General features: G+C 37.6%; 2 protein-coding genes across 2 annotated transcripts; both read left to right on the forward strand.

Annotated features, from left to right (window-relative positions):
* The first annotated feature begins 730 nt into the window (after nt 1–730).
* On the forward strand, nt 731–3998 carry fbxo36b (F-box protein 36b). Its single transcript, XM_056256966.1, has 4 exons — nt 731–828; nt 1581–1689; nt 1830–2002; nt 3726–3998. Exons 1-4 carry the CDS (start codon nt 733–735, stop codon nt 3942–3944), a joined length of 597 nt encoding a protein of 198 aa, XP_056112941.1. The 5' UTR covers nt 731–732; the 3' UTR covers nt 3945–3998.
* Nucleotides 3999–5004: 1006 nt separating this feature from the next.
* On the forward strand, nt 5005–6306 carry LOC130089610 (olfactory receptor 2T2). Its single transcript, XM_056257024.1, has 3 exons — nt 5005–5029; nt 5139–5158; nt 5216–6306. The coding sequence occupies exons 1-3, from the start codon at nt 5005–5007 to the stop codon at nt 6287–6289; spliced, it is 1119 nt and encodes a 372-aa protein (XP_056112999.1). The 3' UTR covers nt 6290–6306.
* The last annotated feature ends 9040 nt before the right edge of the window (nt 6307–15346 follow it).

A 15346-nucleotide genomic window follows, 5' to 3' on the forward strand; every position in this document is an offset into this window, starting at 1 on the left:
TAAAGGCTATTTAGTGGCATTGATGGTTCCATAAAGAACTCAACCTTTCCATTTCACAAAAGATTCTTTATAGTGGGAAAATTTGTCTTTAGATTGTTAACTTTATTCAATGTTGAAACATTCAACAAGAAAAATAGGAAAATATAAAGGACAGCCCTTGGGGGCCCAAACATAGAAGGCCCAAAAGGGCTTTTTGCTTGTGGGTGAAAATTTTGTATATAAAATGAAGAAATTAACAACATATTCATGAGATGACGATTTGGGATTTTTGTAATAAAATGTATATATATTTAAGGATAAAACTGTGGGTCACAGTAGGGTTAAAAATATAAATCGACCCTAAATGTATTGGTTATACTACAATCACAAAATAAAGGGGCTGTTTCTTCAACAAGACCACAAAATAAGCAAGTTTCATCAATATCAAGATATTTACAGAAATTAATTAAACCTGACGCTCATATATTTTAAGTTGTTGTGTTTGTGTTAACGTAGGTCACATGATAATGTCAATATGGCAGATGTCCGGTCGCATTCATACTTAACGAGATCAGGCTATAAAGTACCTACTTTTTTAGCGCTCGTTAAGTAAGTAACGTTAGGCTACTTGTTGAAATTAAGAACTCTGAGTATGCGCCGGTTTCAAACGCAGCCTCTGGAGATGATGACGCAGACTGTGAGCATCTGAGTTTCTGTTGTCCTGGTAACGCGTCAACGATATCATATCTGGTAATGGCGAGCTTGCTGGGAGAAATTCTGTTTGAGCTCAGTGGACAAGGTCCTGCACCTATGAAGGACTATTTCCACTTTGCAATTACACCTACTGAGGTTTGTGCGAGGTTTTTTTTTTTTTTTGTATTATTGTTAACACAAATGCGATACTCTTGCGGCAGGTTATGGCCAAAAGTTTGCTATTTGTTTGTTTATCTCTTCTCTTCTCCAATCTAGATTAGAAGATCCTCCAAACGCAATGCCAAATTTTACACAAATGTTACCGCTGGAAACAAATTGGTTAAGAAATGAAATTTACACATTTGTGTCTTCATCAGGTCAAATGTACTTAAGTGACCATTTGTTATTTTATACAAAATAAAATACATATTTTACTAAATAATTTGGACTCTAATATTACTAGAAAATCAAAGCCACATGTCTAACCAAGTTGTGTTCAAAATTTCAAGTTGATATATACTTTAGGTTTTAAAGTAGTTTCCATCATGATAGCACCATGCCCAATTTTTTAAATATTTTAAATGATAGGCCTACCTAATTTATGGTGATTACTAAAATATGTGATAATAAAAAAGCGAGCCAAGTGTCCTGCTACCTCACAGTTAACAAGCTAAACTAGCTGTAATGATCACACTGAAGTGTAAAAGAAAATATAGCCTATTTAGATCAAGAAACTATTGGTTACTACTCAAGATCCTACAACATATCACTCTGGAGATGATCATTAAAGTAGCTCTGAAGAACTGTTTGCCTGATTAAAAGCCACTATCCATCTGAAAAGAAAGGTTTTTATCTCAGTTTTACTGTAGACTATTATTTATGATAATTATGAACATCCTTCACTACAGGTTGTTTGGAGCTGGTGGAAGATTTCTTTGAGATCAGACTGCAGGAGCACACCACCAGGACAACTAAGAGAATCACATGAAGACTTCTTAGAAGACAGCCGTCTGCAAAGTAAGTTATTCAGCAACTTTCTTTGTGCTTGCTTACTATTCCAGACATACACTTTTTTTTTACATTTCAAATAAAGTGTGTAAAGTCTTTTAATGTAGCCTCTTTCTCATTCAATGAACGACCTGGTCTATCTCATCCAGATCACGTTGCCATGGTATTTGGTCCTCGCATCTTGCAGTACTCCAAAAACTTATGCCAAGGCCACTATGATTACATTGTCCGTCTCCCCAATGCTTTGCTTTTCACCATCATGGCACATCTAGACCTTGAAGACATTTCAGGTCTTTCACGCACCTGCCGTAAGTTTAAAGAGGTAAGGCCTATTGAAATCCCATTGCGTTTCAAAGGGTCATAGAACCAAACCAAGTGGCTTTCATTTGAAATAAAATCGCTCAAGCACACTTTTTAAACAAAATATTTCACATAGAATGTTTGTAGAATATCTTAAATTAATTATACATTTTAAATTGCTGTTTGTATGTATGTTAAATGCAGTGCTGGCAAGTAACTGATTACATGTAATCTGGATTACGTAATCAGATTCCAAAAAATAAGTACTTGTAATTAGATTATATACGTTTTAAAATACTTGTATTCAGACTACAGTTACTTTTTTATTGATTACTTGTTATTCTAACAATGGCAGTCAAACATTCATAATTCATTGATTCTCCCTACTATTTTTTAATCTTTTAAATGTTCCGTTCTAAAACCGCCTACTGCTTGTATACGTTCAGAAGGTCTTCCAGGTTTGTGGAATTACCCACACAGACCAGCCACTATAGTCATGTGACTACCACTGAAAACTGAGACCCACGGCTTTCGGTCACTGGATTTACAGAAATCATTTCACTTTTAACAAGTGTTTTCTCAACATTGCAGATCTAATCAACTCTTGATTCACACATTAATTATTATTTGAATTATCACTCAGATTCAATGAGTTATTTAACCATGCATTAATGTCTTTGGAAGGTTTTTGTCTTTTAACAAATTCACGTTTACATTTCATTTCATCGCATGACATGCAGGCAAACAAATTAAATTATCTTTTTATCTTTTTTTTTAGTAGTGTTTTATTTTTTAATTATTTATTTTTAAAAGAATGATTTATTTAGTTAATAGTCTGGAAAACCCTGACATAATATAATATTTGAGGCACTTCATGTTGTTGATAACAAAGAATATATTTTCTTTTTCTTTGTATTTTAAAGGTATAGCGGAGGATTTTCTTTTTCCTGGTGGGTAGTCTATACTATTGGTCCACCTAAGTGTCAATCATTCTGGTGATATGTTTACGTAAGGCCGTCGTACGTCCTCGTCCCTATGTAGTTTTCGCTTTCTGCGCATGCGCACTTTCAGGTGTATTATGTGTGATGAGTGGTTTCAGCCATTCCTTTGAAAATGGCTGAGGGTCGAAAGAGAAAAAATGTATACGAAGTGTATAATAAGAAGAGAAAGGCCGCAGAATATAGACACAAGACTTTGGTCTTGATTTTGGTCTTTCACAAAGAGTGATTTTGGGTGAATATTTCACACGCTGGCGTGCGCTAAAAGCACAGGTTGGGCTTCCCACTGATGCCGCAGTCGCGAAGATTCTACTAGACAGGTAAAGTTTGTCATGCTATTTGGAGAAATCCATTTAAAATCACTGCTAGTAAAAGTTAATGTAAGCTATGATTAGCGATGCTAGCCCTGGCACAAGTCATGCAAATAGAGTGTTGCGCATGTGCATTTTTTTAAAATTGGAGAGGGCGGGTCTTCTCTAAAATTCGGAAAGATCCTCCGCTATACCTTTAATATCAATATGGTGCAAAATTATTCTACTCAAATCAATGTGATAAACAAGTAAGGTCAAAAGTAATCTAAAAGTAATCCAAAAGGGTTAGGGTTAAATATGTAATGGATTACGTTATACCGTTTTTGTCATGTAATTTGTAATCAGTAACCGATTACAATTTGTATGTAATCTACCCAGCTCTGGTTAAATGGTTACATTGTAGTGTATGTGCTTTCTGATTTTTTTCCCCCTTCAGCTTTGTAACTCCGAGGAGTTCTGGGAGCAGACAGTAAGGAAGCATTGTGACACTGTGACTCCAACAGTGGAAGCTTTAGCTAAGGAGGTTGGCTGGAGGACAATTTTCTTCACTAACAAGCTGCAGCTGCAGATGCAGATTAGCCGCCGGAAGCAGAAGGAGAATCAGCCCTGTGAGGATCAAAACGAGCCAAGTTCTTCTTCTGTTCCTTTTGAGTAAATGGCTTCTGACCCTATTCAAAGTCTGATAAAGACTTTCTTTCTCAGAACACCATTTTTGCTTGTTTTATGCGCCATGGAGGTTTCACTGTTGAAAATAGCTGGCTTGTTAATGTTTTTGTACGTCTGGCAGACTGTTACATTTGCTCAAATCTAAAAAGTCTAGAAGTGCCAAAGACCAGTTTTGAGGCAAATCTACTTTACATTTCACAACTTGTAAGACAAAATCATAATCACTCATTGTCTGGCATAATTATTACATTATTTGGAGTTATTTTATTTGAATACAAAGAGATTTGACCAGCATGTGAGTTTTCTTAACAGACATAACTAATAACTCCCAACTATTTCCTGTTCAGATGCCAATTTTTGTGCCGAGGAGCCTAATGTACAAATTGTTATTGCAAAAACAGTCTAAAAATAAATATTGCATTTCTATAATAAAATATTTCTGGTATTTTTCCACCCTAAATCTTCATTCATTTATTTAGTAAAAACACTGGAATAAAAATACTATTTAGCCCAGCTTCTTAAGAAAAAAAAAATCCAATCCAATTATTTTCACAGCTCTTGCTGCATGGATTCCTTTTACCCATAACATTACAACCATGGTAATTCATTAAACCTGTCAACACCACTAACATTGAAGAAGTCACAGGAAAAGTGCCAAATTATCATGTCAGCTCTGGTTCATCGTTTTAAATAACGTATGCTAGAGGTAATGAGACAAGTTATTTATGAGCATGTGGTTAAAACCCACCTCTTGTGCGCTCAGTAGATTACTGTTGCATGGCATTGTGTCAAACACAGGGAAAAAAAAACATGCATGGGAGGGATGTTAGAAACCTGAGATGCTGTGACTAGACCGCTGGCTGCAGGTGAGAATCACTCAAGCAATTTGTATCTGTAAAACAAGCTTGACAAAGACCACAGGAAAGGCCACTGAAAAGCAAAATTGTTCTTTTTTGATCCAAACTAGCTGATTAAGCGAGGCAGGTGGTGATTCTGAGATTGAATGTGATTTACTTGGATGTGAATTTTGAACAAGTGAAAGACCAAAAATGGCCAACACCAGCAATCAAACAGGTGAGTGGATTTCTTGTTTTTTCACACCACAATATGTAGTCCGTAAATGTGTATTTGTCCGATTTCTGTAGTGTTTTCTTCAATACAACATGATCATCTGCTCCTCTAGACCCACCAGAAAAGCCTGTTGTATTTTATATTAAATGTTTTTTATATGACTTCACATTCTCATTCTCCATTTGACAGAGTTTTTTGTCTTTTCTTCTTTCCCGAGGGCTCACTAGCCCCGGTCTAGCAGAAAACAATAGGCTTTTGGAGACTGTGAAAGCATCTGTCCACTTTGGAGCTTTCACTGTCACTGGTCTCTTCGCCTCCCTCATTATAGCAACGGTGCGGCACAACCAGGAGCTGCGTCAAAACCCTCGTTACGTCCTGTTGTGTCAGCACTGCGTCTGTGTGTCCGGCTTCAACATCATGGGCGCAGCCGTGCACGGTCTCCGCAGCCTGCGTTGGCCTGTTTCCCGAATCACTTGTTGGATCCTCTTCGACCTGCAGGTGGTGATGGCACGAGGTTTGATGATCACCCTCACGCTGATGTCCGTCAGCTCCTGTCTGTCTATTTGCATGCCACTCCGTTACCCCTTTCTGGTCCAGCGCTTCCACCGCTGGGTCATGCTGGTGGCTTGCGTTCTCGCCCTGCTCAACCCCGTAGTCTTCACCGTCCTAGCTTGTGCGTACTCTCCGTGGGACCACGTAATTGGGCTGGATACTGAGTGCTCTACAGCTTTGGAAGGCACAGCTTGCATTGCCAGCGCTTTAGCGTTGCTGTTATTGCTGGTGCTGCTCATCATTGTAAGCTATGTGGCGATTTACCTGGAAGGTAGGCGTGCTGGCCATTTCACGCGATCCAACAGTAAAGGCCGCCGCACCATTCTCATCCACAGCCTGCAGATAAGCCTGCATCTCCTGCCCTCCATCATCATCATCTCCCGGCATCAGGAGACGCTCCCTGTGGCGCTGGCCATTTTTGTCGTCTTCAGTTTTGCACAGTCACTGAGCCCTGTGGTGTTCGGCCTGCGCTGCAAAGAGCTCCACGAGGAGATGCTACATTTCCTGCCTTTGTTCCGGGGAAACTGTTGTGGCTTTAGGTACAATGACAGCATGGATACCATCAGCACTGGGACCATGACCAGTGCAGAGACCGGAGCCAGTATTGAGACTAACACCTCCACCTGCATGGCCACCGTCACCCCATCTGCCATTATCACAGAATGTGAGGGTGAGAAAGAGAGGTCAGGCTTCATAGAGTTAACTTTGTAAGTTAAAAACAAGTTGGTCAAGGGAAACAAAGTCAAAGTCCTTGAGACAGTGACTCTATTTTAAAACACAGAATAGGGAACTGATTTATTCAGGTCTCTTTTTTTAATCCCAGATAGAGAATAAAAAAATGAAACAACATCAAAATGTTGGGGTCAGTAAGATTCGTATCTCTTTTATTCAGCAAGGAGGCATTCAATTGATCAAAAGTGACAGCAAAGACTTTTACATTGTTATGAAAAATGCTATTCTTCTGAACTTTCTATTCATCAAATAACACTGACAAATCACGGTTTCCAAAAAGATATGAAGCAGCACAGCCGTTTTCGATGATAAATGATTTCTGAAGATTCATGTGACACTGAAGACAGGAGTAATGACAGGAGTGATTGTCATCACAGGAAATTACATTTTAAAATATATTAAAATGGAAGTTATTTTAAAATGTTATAATATTTCATAATATGAATGTGTTAACTATGTTTAATCAAATAAATGCAGTCTTTTTCAGTGAGCATAAAAGTCTTCTTTTAATGTAGTATATACATGTTGACACTTTGAAGGTTTTTTTATGAAAATGTAAACCTTCATCCTATGAAACCTTCATTTTGAACTTCATAATCATGAATATGACTTTGAAGGGCCAAATGTAGGTGGTTTTGTGAGAAATGTTATCTATTTTTGCCATAATGTGTAATTTTGTCTATTCATCTGAATCTAATGTTTTTTTTCACTGATTCATTAAGGCTATTAATAAATCAGCCAACAAACCTCTTTTTGGTTTGTCTTTAGGTAAGTTTGCAGTCTTATCATTTGCACATCTGCAGATTAGATGACACATCCTCAGGAGCAGAGGTGGACAAAATACACAACTTCCTTACTTGAGTGAAAGTACAGATACTACTGGTCAAATATAACTCTGTACAAGTAAAAGTTGTAAAGTTGAAAGTTGTAAAGATTTTTACTTAAGTAAAAGTACAGAAGTAATCGTTTTTAAAAGTGCTTAAGTATCAAAAGTAAAAAGTAAATGTCGATGCATTGTTTTATTATTGCTGCATTGTTGTATGTAATACTTACAGTACCTTATGCCTCTGAACCTATGCCTGCCTGCCCTCATATCAATATCAATTTTATTTCTAGAACACAGTTCCAGTAGTGGGATTGAATGCGAGTGATATTGAATAAGTGCACTCAATAACGGTTGATGGTTTCGGACACCCAAATGGCTGTTCCCTCTAATAGTGCCATATTTCAACAGTTTGTTGGCTTTTAGTATGAATATGTTAAGTTACCATTGTAATATATAAACAGATGTTAAGGTTTAATGTAAAAAAAAAAAAATAACTGTTAATAATAAACTAATAATGTATGCTGTAAAAGTAAGTTGATTAAAGCCTGGTTTTAAAGTGTTGATGCATGTTTTGATTGTTTTATTTAGTGCATTCTGAAATATACACAAATGATTTAATTAGTATAAGTGATATCATTTAATTTAATTATTTTGTACTCATATAAAGTAGGCTAGCTATTCATGGCATGGTTGCATTACAAAAATAGCCTGTCGTGCATGTAATTGTAATTGATGCTTTCTTTGAACATATTTAGTGAGAGTGGACAAAAACTTGAAATGATTGTCTAATGGTGCCACTTTGATCTTGAGTAATCACTTTCTGTTTAACACGGCATTGTTCAGCATGGCAAGACATCACTATAATTTACTTCCAAGGTAATATAACACAAAAGTAGAAATCAAATCAAATGAAAACATGAAAAACTTGTGGAAATGCGTCATCCCATGTGAAAAGGGTCCATAAAGTCCATAAAGATAATGGACACAACAACATTCAAGCTTGACTAGCCTCTGCATCTGCAATTCTCAGCATGTCAGTATTGTGTATATTAACAAGTCTCTGGTCCTCTTTACTTTGTCATTGAAAACAACACATTCAGTCAATCACTGTTCTGTTTTCTCTTTTTGCATTCCAGTGAATCCAGTCCCTGTAATGGCTGCTTTCAGACAAAGTTAAGACCCAAATCTTTACATTAAAAAAAATGTTTTCAGCTTATTCGATATTGAACTTGCCCTAAAAACATTATTTAGACATGACATATTGTGATATGCTATTCAGTTCAGTTATTCATGTATGATCCCTATTTAATATAATAGGATATGTGCTACATTTTAAATGCAAGTTTACATGATCGTGACGTGACTGACATCAGGTGATTTCTATGATTTGAAATTTGAAGTTATTGAAATGTTTTATCAATATTTTGTATTTTTAATGTAATCTCTGATCTTACCTCATTTATAAAAACTTTATACCCATAAACCCTTCAACCTCTGCACAATATAAATACTGATGTCTGATTACTGAATAATGTCGGTACAGCCACAAAGCATCTGCCATGAACAACATTTTGTAGATTTATTAATAATGTGGCCATAATAAGTCAGGCATTGTGACTTGACATAAGGCATGTGATTTGAGATATAGTAATTTTCCAACCATTAGGTTTTGTCGGTGTTAATTATCATTATCAAATGCCATTATTATGTATGTCTCAACAGCAGAACTTGGAAAGACACCTCTAAACATTTCAGGTGTACTCGGGAGACTTGTGCGTTTAATATTAAATTATATAATAGCTAACTATAAAATATTTTAGATAAATAAAATATAGTTAATAAGAAGAAAGTATAAAACTTTAATTTCTTGCAAGGCGTCTTCTTTTTCACAGGAGTGTGGTTTCAGATGCTTTGTCTAAATGCTCTGACTGTAAGTGATCCATGGCTGACTGTTGCATCTCCATAAATGGTGATCTGACCCAGATACAAAAAGAAATAAAAGCACCTGTGTTTTATTGTCACAACACCTCTGTGTGTGTTTTTTAAGTATATGTGTCTATTCCTCACCAAGCCTCCCTCAATATTTAACACCAGGTGCATCGCATCAGACTAAGCTTTGTAGCCGTCAATAGAACCACATTAGCATTTCATGCCTCAAATGCAGTCCACCTGGGAAACGTGATAGGTGATGGGAAGTCAGTGTATGAATATAATGAATTGTTTTCATATAATTAAAAATACATTGGTAACACTTTACAATAAGGTTGTATAGTTAACATTAGTTAATGTATTAACTAACATGAACTAACCATGAGCAATCCATTTGTTAGTGTACAGGTCCTTCTAAAAAAATTAGCATATTGTGATAAAGTTCTTGTTTTCTATAATGTAATGATAAAAATTCAACTTTCATATATTTTAGATTCATTGCACACCAACTGAAATATTTCAGGTCTTTTATTGTTTTAATACTGATGATTTTGGCATCCAGCTCATGAAAACCCCAAATTCCTGTCTCAAAAAATTAGCATATTTCATCCGACCAATAAAATAAGTGTTTTTAATACAAAAAAAAAGTCAACCTTCAAATAATTATGTTCAGTTATGCACTCAATAGTCAATACTTGGTCGGGAATCCTTTTGCAGAAATGACTGCTTCAATGCGGCGTGGCATGGAGGCAATCAGCCTGTGGCACTGCTGAGGTGTTATGGAGGCCCAGGATGCTTCGATAGCGGCCTTAAGCTCATCCAGAGTGTTGGGTCTTGCGTCTCTCAACTTTCTCTTCACAATATCCCACAGATTCTCTATGGGGTTCAGGTCAGGAGAGCTGGCAGGCCAATTGAGCACAGTAATACCATGGTCAGTAAACCATTTACCAGTGGTTTTGGCACTGTGAGCAGGTGCCAGGTCGTGCTGAAAAATGAAATCTTCATCTCCATAAAGCTTTTCAGCAGATGGAAGAATGAAGTGCTCCAAAATCTCCTGATAGCTAGCTGCATTGACCCTGTCCTTGATAAAACACAGTGCACCAACACCAGCAGCTGACATGGCACCCCAGACTATCTCTCACTGTGGGTACTTGACACTGGACTTCAGGCATTTTGGCATTTCCTTCTCCCCAGTCTTCCTCCAGACTCTGGCACCTTGATTTCCGAATGACATGCAAAACTGAGCAACAGTCCAGTGCTGCTTCTCTGTAGCCCAGGTCAGGCGCTTCTGCCGCTGTTTCTGGTTCAAAAGTGGCTTGACCTGGGGAATGCGGCACCTGTAGTCCATTTCCTGCACACGCCTGTGCACGGTGGCTCTGGATGTTTCTACTCCAGACTCAGTCCACTGCTTCCACAGGTCCCCCAAGCTCTGGAATCTCTCCTTCTCCACAATCTTCCTCAGGGTCCGGTCACCTCTTCTCGTTGTGCAGTGATTTTTGCCACACTTTTTCCTTCCCACAGACTTCCCACTGAGGTGCCTTGATACAGCACTCTAGGAACAGCCTATTTGTTCAGAAATTTCTTTCTGTCTTACCCTCTTGCTTGAGGGTGTCAATGATGGCCTTCTGGACAGCAGTCAGGTCGGCAGTCTTACCCATGATTGCAGTTTTGAGTAATGAAACAGGCTGGGAGTTTTTAAAAGCCTCAGGAATCTTTTGCAGGTGTTTAGAGTTAATTAGTTGATTCAGATGATTAGGTTAATAGCTCGTTTAGAGACCCTTTTCATGATATGCTAATTTTTTGAGATAGGAATTTTGGGTTTTCATGAGCTGTATGCCAAAATCATCAGTATTAAAACAATAAAAGACCTGAAATATTTCAGTTGGTGTGCAATGAATCTAAAATATATGAAAGTTTAATTTTTATCATTACATTATGGAAAATAATTAACTTTATCACAATATGCTGATTTTTTTAAAAGGACATGTATTTGTTAATCTTTGTTAATGTTAGTTAATAAAAATAGAGCTGTTCTTCCCTTAGCAACAAACTTTGTTACAATTATATTTAAACATCCCTAAGCAAGTAATATCACCAGTAAAAGGCCTAACACTGTGTATATACCAGACACGAGCGATGCGACAAAAGCAAATAGAACACACTTTAATCATTGATGCTGTCTACACTGGATGCAGCACGACACGACACAGCAAATTCCTGGCAATAAACTGATGCCCCGTTCTATTTCTGACATACTCCAAGCGCTCACGCTACTTCTGACAAGAAGAACAAATGGATTTGCAACAGTAACTTTGTCGCATCCAGTGTAGACAGCGTCAACTGTTGCGTCCAGTGTATAGGCACTGTGTAAGTGCAGGTATGGTATAAAAAGTGTACAACTATTTACAATATTTAAACATCCGTAAGCAAGTTAAGGCCTATGTGAAGCGATGGAAAGGCCACTCATGTCAGCCTCCCAAACACAAAGCTCACTGAATAGATTAAACAAATGGGTGGCCATTTTCTTCTTTTCTCCATGTCTTGTGCAGTGGCCTGGAAAAAAAAACATGTATAAGCTTTATCAACACACTAGAAAGCATGTAAAGGCATATGAATTGGATTATTACCTTAAACTGTACACATGCTATATTTACCCATTCCTTCTTTGATTAACATCTAACCTTGTGACACAACAAATCTGGACTAGTCATTGTTTGCGAGGTCGTACTGGTCCTGGGCTGTTGGATAGCATCCATCCCGTTTTAGATGTGTTTTGTGCGTTTTTCGCGGCATTCACGCTGAAAACCAATGCTGGCACTCCGATGGTGACGCCACATGCGTGCCCTAACTGCTCTATCGGTGGTCAGCCAGGACAGCTAAGAAAAATCCATCCTCACGTCATGCTCAGATCAAAAATCTTCAAATGAATTTCATTTCTGATCTTTAAACTGTCATCACTCTAAAATGCTTGGTGTGTTAATGACAATTATTGTTGATCTTGGACACATTTTCGGTACCCCCGAGGAAAACAGCTAATAAATCATACTAAATTATGTTTTTTGTTCGTTTGTTTTGAAAATGTAAAAATAAAGTTTTCTGTGAGGGTCCCTGAAACATAGAAACTCAGCATGTGGCAGAATGTCCCCACAAAGATGGCAATACCCGAAATCCTTGTCCTTGTGGGGACATTTTGTTGGTCCCAATGAGGAAAACAGATTATAAATCGGTATAGCAAACAAGTGATGTTTTTTTTTTTTTTTTTTATCTAAAAACGCAGAAAGTTTTGTGTGATGGCTAGGTTTAGGGGTATGGCTGGTATAGGGGGATAGTAGAATACAGTTTGTACAGTATAAAAATCATTATGTCTATGGAAAATCCCCATAAAACATTTAATCCCAACATGTGTGTGTGTGTGTGTGTGTGTGTGTGTGTGTGTGTGTGTGTGTGTGTGTGTGTGTGTGTGTGTGTGTGTGTGTGTGTGTGTGTGTGTGTGTGTGTGTGTGTGTGTGTGTGTGTGTGTGTGTGTGTGTGTGTGTGTGTGTGTGTGTGTGTGTGTGTGTGTGTGTGTGTGTGTGTGACAACATATAAAAAAGTGAAATGAAATCACCCTAATTGAAGAATCATACATTATTCAAAACTTGTGTAATCTAGATGCAAATAGCGAAGTGATTTTTTTGACAAATGCATATCTGTCTGTAAGATTGTGAGACGTGCCTTTTTATGAGATCTCTTGGCTCGATTTTCTCACAAATGTGTCCAGGGCCTCCAGGCAGATTTGATCACAAATGCAGTTGAGCAACTTCCTCTTCTAAGACAGCAGATGGCGCTAAAATTCTTTAATTTAAGAAAATCTGCCTGGACACATTTGTGAGAAAATCGAGCCAAGAGATCTCATAATAAGCCACGTGTCTCACAATCGTTACAGACAGATATGCATTGTTCTAAGGTTACATGCAATTTGTAGGATGGTTTGTATTTATTTGTGAAATATTATCTAGGCTCATTTATTTATATTTGTAAAACACAATTGGTTACTTCACTGCGTTTTCGCTCAAATTGACCTTTTTATTTGCACATTGCTTTCTGTTTATTTGCGAGTCGAGTTTTCCTTCGCAAAGATCGAGTTTGTTTGCAAAATGCTGGATTTGTTTGTTTAATTAATGCACATAATTCACCATCATCTATCTCATCATGCCGAGGAGGATGATTCTCCTCCGTGATGGGATTAAATTTAAGTAGGCCTACAGGGTTGTTCGTGTAGCCTACACTCTCCCCTATCTGACGCTTTCCTTGGACGACAAATTAGTTGTCCCATAATAACACCGTTGTATCGTTGTACTTTGCTATTTGACAAGCCTACTTCGAACCGATGAGCGAGGGAGATTCGCGCTCGGCCCACTTTACCTGAATTCACCCTATATGTCACAAATAGAGAGAAATGGCAATAGCAACCTCCGTTTCATCCCGAGTCCGACGTTAACCAATTAGGCCTATAAAATAAATCAATTTATGAAAAAGTAAAAAAGGTTCATTGACTTTATGCTGAGAGGCCTTCAGCCCTTGTTGCTCCTGTACTGTTGCTCAGTTCTCTGTCCATCTGAGATGTTTAGTTTATTTTCATGTGTTTCTCAGTCAAAGTTCTTGCCACCATTTTAATGTTTCTTACCAGTTCACAATGATTATGGAATAATGTCAGTAATCCACTAGAGGTCAGTGTCACTTGTGGCATGATGCTATAAGACATTGGGACTGATGGTTCTGATTTGACTTTTTAGCATGAGCTCTAAGTGGACTGTAGCCTCCTCATTTTAGACGACGTCCAGTAGCCAAATTTGTTGTCTGTCTGTATATTGTCACAAAAGCAAAGGACTAATTATTATAGTAGACATGCAGTGGACACCGTAAATGTGCTGTTCTTGATATATTTTGTCTGTTGTGGTGAAAATAAACATTTCAATATATAGCATACCAGCCTGTCCGATATCAGGTATTATATGTAAATTGACTCTTGTTTCTGTTGTATCTTGCCATTTCTTTGACTGACCCGCTGATCTGCTCAGTAGCTACTTTGTGTCTGTGGGCTAAAAGCAGAAGGAGGATTGTTAGTCTGTTCTCTCCCTCCACCACCTCCGTAATCCTCTCTTGAAAGAGAAGGCGATCTCCAGGTGAGACAAGGCGATTCTACTGCCATGAAGGACAGAGATGACTGCCTAGCTGTGTCAAATCTAAAGAGCGAATATGTGCAGAGTTACCATTTGACCATGCGTACAGATATGTAGCCTACTCGTCCTTTACCTGCTTCTTCATAAACAGACTTTTATGTTTGTGCAGTATACATAATATAATATGTAGGTGTACCTATACAATTGTTTTTCCTGTGGTTTTCCAGACTGCAACATAACAGCCTAAAAGGAAAAAGAATGTTTTATTTTCCCACACTGATTTTGAAGCCTTTTCAGCTACAAATACATCTTCCGTCCTCTTAAAGGGAAGTGTAGAACATAGTGCTCTGTGGCTTCGAATTGTCATTCAACAGGACGGAAATTAAACATGAAAATTCTGCCATCATTTGCATCAAGTTGTTCCAAACCTGTATGAATTTCTTTATTCTGCTGAACACAAAAGAAGATATTTTGAAGAATGTCGGTAACCAAACAGTTTACAGGCCCCATTAACTTACTATCCAGGAAGTCAGAGGGACCATCAACTGTTTATGCCGTCCTTCTTCAAAATATCTTTTGTGTTCAGCAGAAGACAAAAGTCATACAGGGTTGGAACATCTTGAGGGTGATGACAAAACTTATATTTTTGGGTGAACTAACCCTTTAACTGCATATGGCTGATGTTCAACATTACCTAGAAAGTTTGATTGAGCAGCTTTAACGTCTTAGTGTATGAATGAGACCCCCTACTCCCACTGTTTTAGAAGCATAAGACACTTTTGGTATGGATTAACTCATATTAGCTTAGCTTTAGCGGACTGAATTAGCTTATACTGATGCGCACAGCCTTAGATACAGAGATCTCTCTCAAACAGTAGGAGAATTGTGTAATTCCTGTTACTACGTGACCCCTGGAGCATACAAAATCCATGTCAAGATGGCAGAACTGTAACCAATGCGGTCCATCATGTTCCATGAGACTTGCATTTTGCTTTGCATAATATATTAATGCTTTTTGTGTATACTGTATCTTGTTTCAATCTTTTTTTAATGATTTATTATAAAATTTTTATATCTATGATAAATTACATAAAGCAATATATATATATATATATATAT

Source organism: Rhinichthys klamathensis, unplaced genomic scaffold, assembly GCF_029890125.1.
Source record: "Rhinichthys klamathensis goyatoka isolate OS25496 unplaced genomic scaffold, OSU_Roscu_1.1 h1tg000134l_1, whole genome shotgun sequence".
NCBI lineage: Eukaryota > Metazoa > Chordata > Actinopteri > Cypriniformes > Leuciscidae > Rhinichthys > Rhinichthys klamathensis.